Genomic DNA, 4,142 nt, shown 5'->3' on the forward strand with positions numbered 1-4,142 from the left:
AACTAGAGCAGAAATAAGACTTAAGGCTTCCCTACTCTTAGAGTCATAACATGATGTGGGGTTCCATCATCCCTCCTCTTCTTTGGAGATATCTCTGGATCGGGAGGAGCATGTGTGGGCTAAGACCCTTTGTTAGAAAAATTGGCTTATTTCCTATTATGAATCGTAAATCCCTTATAAAAAGTGCACAAAACATAAGCAAAGAGCTCAGTGAATGCTCACAAAGTGAATACCCATGTCACTCCTTCCAGTTCAAAAAATAAAACATTGCCAGATCCCCAAAGCCTTCCTCATGGGCCCTCTCAATAATTCTTTTATCATTCCACTCAAAGAGAATCCTGATTTTCTTGCTTTCATTAATAGTTTCTCTGCTCGAGTATGAACTACTAAACACTAGCTTTGTCCATTTTTCAAATTTTCCATAAAAAGAATAATACAGTATAAAATTTTTGTCTGTGGTTTTCCTCACACACAAAAATTATGTTTGTGAAATTGATGTATATGATTGTGTGTAGCTGCAATTTGTTCATTTTTTTATTTTTAAGAACTTTTATTGAGATTCAGTTAACATACAATAAACTGCATATAGTTAGAGTGTGCAATTTGGTATCCCAATCTCCCAATTCATTCCCCCCCCAACCCTCTCTGCTTTCCCCACTTGGGGTCCATATGTTTGTTCTCTACATCTGTGTCTCTATTTCTGCCTTGCAAACCAGTTGATCTGTACCATTTTTCTATAGTCCACATATATGTGTTAATAGACAATATTTGTTTTTCTCTTTCTGACTCACTTCACTCTGCATGACAGTCTCTAGGTCCATCCATGTCTCTACAAATGTCCCAGTTTCGTTGCTTTCTACAGCTGAGTAATATTCCATTGTATATATGTACCACATCTTCTTTATCCATTCATCTGCTGATGGACATTTAGGTTGCTTCCATGTCCTGGCTATTGTAAATAGTGTTGCAATGAACATTGGAGTGCATGTGTCTTTTTGAATTATGGTGTTCTCTGGGTATATGCCCAGTAGTGGGATTGCTGCGTCCTATGGTAACTCTATTTTTTGTTTTGCAAGGAACCTCCATACTGTTCTCCATAGTGGCTGTATTAATTTACATTCCCACCAACAGTGCAAGAGGGTTCGCTTTTCTCCACACCCTCTCCAGCATTTACTGTGTGTAGATTTTCTGATGATGCCCATTCTAACCGGTGTGAGGTGATACCTCACTGTAGTTTTGATTTGCATTTCTCTAATAATTAGTGATGTTGAGCAGCTTTTCATGTGCCTCTTGGCCATCCATATGTCTTCTTTGGAGAAATGCCTATTCAGGTCTTCTGCCCATTTTTTGATTGGGCTGTTTGTGTTTTTGATATTGAGCTGAGTGACCTGTATATCTATTTTGGAGATTAATCCTCTGTCTGTTGATTCATTGGCAAATATTTTCTCCCATCCTGGGGGTTGTCTTTTCATCTTGCTTATAGTTTCCTTTGGTGTGCAGAAGCTCTGAAGTTTCATTCGGTCCCACTTATTTATTTTTGTTTTTATTTCCATTACTCTAGGGGGTGGATCAAAAAAGATCTCACTGTGATTTATGTCAAAGAGTGTTCTTCCTATGTTTTCCTCTAGGAGTTTTATCGTATCTGGCCTTACATTTAGGTCTTTAATCCATTTTGAGTTTATTTTTGTGTGTGGTGTTAGGGAGTGTTCTAATTTCATTCTTTTTTTTTTTTTTTTTTTTTTAAAGAAGTAAGCCTTTATTTCCTTGTTTCACAAATAAAGTTGGCCGAGTTAGTCACTTTTTGGTAAGTAGTCAAAGAGACCAAATCCCATATCCTCGTCCGACTCCTCCGACTCTTCCTTTGCTTCAACTTTGGCCGGGGCTGCGGCGGCAGCAGTGGTGGCAGCAGCCACAAATGCAGATGGATCAGCCAAGAAGGCCTTGACCTTTTCAGCAAGTGGGAAGGTGTAATCGGTCTCCACAGACAAAGCCAGGACCCGTTTGTACCCATTGATGACAGAACGGGGTACAGATGCAACAGTTGGGTAACCAGTCTGCAGACATACGCTGGCAACATTGCGCACACCCTCCAGGAAGCGAGAATGCAGAGTTTCCTCTGTGATGTCAAGCCCTTCAGGGTTGTAGATGCTGCTATTGTGAAACACCTGCTGGATGACCAGCCCAAAGGAGAAGGGGGAAATGTTCAGCATGTTCAGCATGTTCAGCAATGTGGCTTCTCTGGCTCCCACTTTGTCTCCAGTCTTAATCAGCTGCACATCACTCAGGATTTCAATGGTGTCCCTGGAGATTTTAGTGGTGATGCCTAAAGCTTGGAAGAAGGAAGTCTTTTCGAGCCCCAGACCAGTGTTCTGGGCTGGCACAGTGACTTCACACGGGGCTATGGCACCAGCACGGGCGGCAGCTGGCACCTTATTGGCCCTGATCTCAGTGAGGTCCTCCTTGGTGAACACAAAGCCCATGTTCCCCCAGATGTGAGTCAACAATTTCTCCAAGGCTGGGTTGTTTTCCAGTTGCCCTCCGATGGCCTTGCGCATCATCGTTTTCTTGTCCATCAGCACCACGGCCTTCCCGTGGAGGGACATGCGGATCTGCTGCATCTGCTTGGAGCCCACATTGTCTGCTCCCACCATGAAGCATTTTGGGTAATCATCCAGAAGCTGGATGATCTTAAGGAAGTAGTTGGACTTCCAGGTCTCCCTATCTTCCCTGGGCATCACGGTGGTGCGTCAGGGGTTGCCACGCAGGGTTTGAAGACAATGTCACTCACTAGAGGACGCCTGGTGAGAGGTAATTTCATTCTTTTTCGTGTAGCTGTCCAGTTTTCCCAGCATCACTTATTGAAGAGGCTGCCTTTTCTCCATTGTATATCCTTGCTTCCTTTGTCATAGATTAGTTGACCATAGTTTATCTCTGGGCTTTGTATCCTGTTCCATTGATCTATATTTCTGTTTTTGTGCCAGTACCATACTGTCTTGATCACTGTAGCCTTGTAGTATAGTTTTAAGTCAGGAAGCCTTCATTCATTTTCTATTGCTGTGTAGTATGCCATTATATAAAAACATTACAATAGATTTAGCCATTTTATCATTGAAGGGTATTTGTGTTGTTCTCAATTCTTAGAATAAAACTCCTATGACTTTAGTAGGAGCACCCAGGTTCAAAAGTAATACACATAGACCCTCCCCACTTCCCCAATCCCACCCCCACTCCCCCTATACTCTCTCCATGGACTCCCATATTAGCTGACTGTTCCGTAGTTGAACCTCTGATAGTGCCCTCAAGACATCTTTCCTAATTGGCCGTAATGGATTGGTTCATGAAGATCCTTGATCTCAAGTTTTTCCAATGAGTGCCTTCCTGGGAATTTTGAATTGGAACAGTATGTCTCTGAGCAGCTGGAACACAACCCGTAAATCTAGGAACTATTGGCGGCCACGTTTTCCAAATGGAAAGGAGAAAAAAATTTAAAATATCTGCAGTGGGAGAAAAGAGTAATGAAACTGTCCAAAGAGGCACAACCATAAGGTTGCCAAGATCCCTGATGATCAGATTCCTGAAGCTTTTATATCCTTATAATAAATTCAGCTTAGTAGAGTTTGGCTTGAGCTTCTGTTACATGCAAATATGAGCCTTAACATTACAGATATTTATAATTATTATTATAATTATAGTTATTTTAAAATAATTTTATGTGTGAGGATTGAAGTATCTGGTAAGTGATACTAATGTGTTGAGTGAACTTGGACAGGTAAAAGAACCTCTCTGTGACTCAAAGTACTCATTAGTAACATATGGGAGTTTAGATAATAAGATCTCTAAGATTCCACTTCATATCAAATACAGAATTATTCTATCAAAGCGCCAGTAGAAAAAACTTATTATTTGTACTTGTCTTCCCAGAGGATGCAGTGGGGAAAATCTGGTAAAATCTATTCTTAAAAGTTTTAAAACCAAAATATTTGAGCACTGCTCTACTTCTTAGTAAATGGCATATTCTTCATTAAAATACTTCTTGGTGCGTAGCGGGCACTCGACAAATATTTGTCAAATGAAAGAATAAGTGAATGACTATACACTTGAGATATTTTATATCCTAAGATCTAGAACATTAAGCACATGTT

General features: G+C 40.7%; 1 protein-coding gene across 1 annotated transcript; it reads right to left on the reverse strand.

Moving 5' to 3' along the window:
- Window positions 1-1,755: 1,755 nt before the first annotated feature.
- Window positions 1,756-2,764, reverse strand: LOC130855547 (60S acidic ribosomal protein P0-like). Its single transcript, XM_057739317.1, has one exon. It carries the CDS (start codon window positions 2,733-2,735, stop codon window positions 1,791-1,793), a length of 945 nt encoding a protein of 314 aa, XP_057595300.1. The 5' UTR covers window positions 2,736-2,764; the 3' UTR covers window positions 1,756-1,790.
- Between the last annotated feature and the right edge of the window lie 1,378 nt (window positions 2,765-4,142).

Source organism: Hippopotamus amphibius, chromosome 6 (genome assembly GCF_030028045.1).
Source record: "Hippopotamus amphibius kiboko isolate mHipAmp2 chromosome 6, mHipAmp2.hap2, whole genome shotgun sequence".
In the NCBI taxonomy this organism is placed as follows: domain Eukaryota; kingdom Metazoa; phylum Chordata; class Mammalia; order Artiodactyla; family Hippopotamidae; genus Hippopotamus; species Hippopotamus amphibius.

Excerpts from the sequence above, each read along its gene's own strand:
- LOC130855547 (XM_057739317.1), bottom strand. The coding sequence starts at position 2,735 with ATGCCCAGGGAAGATAGGGAGACCTGGAAGTCCAACTACTTCCTTAAG.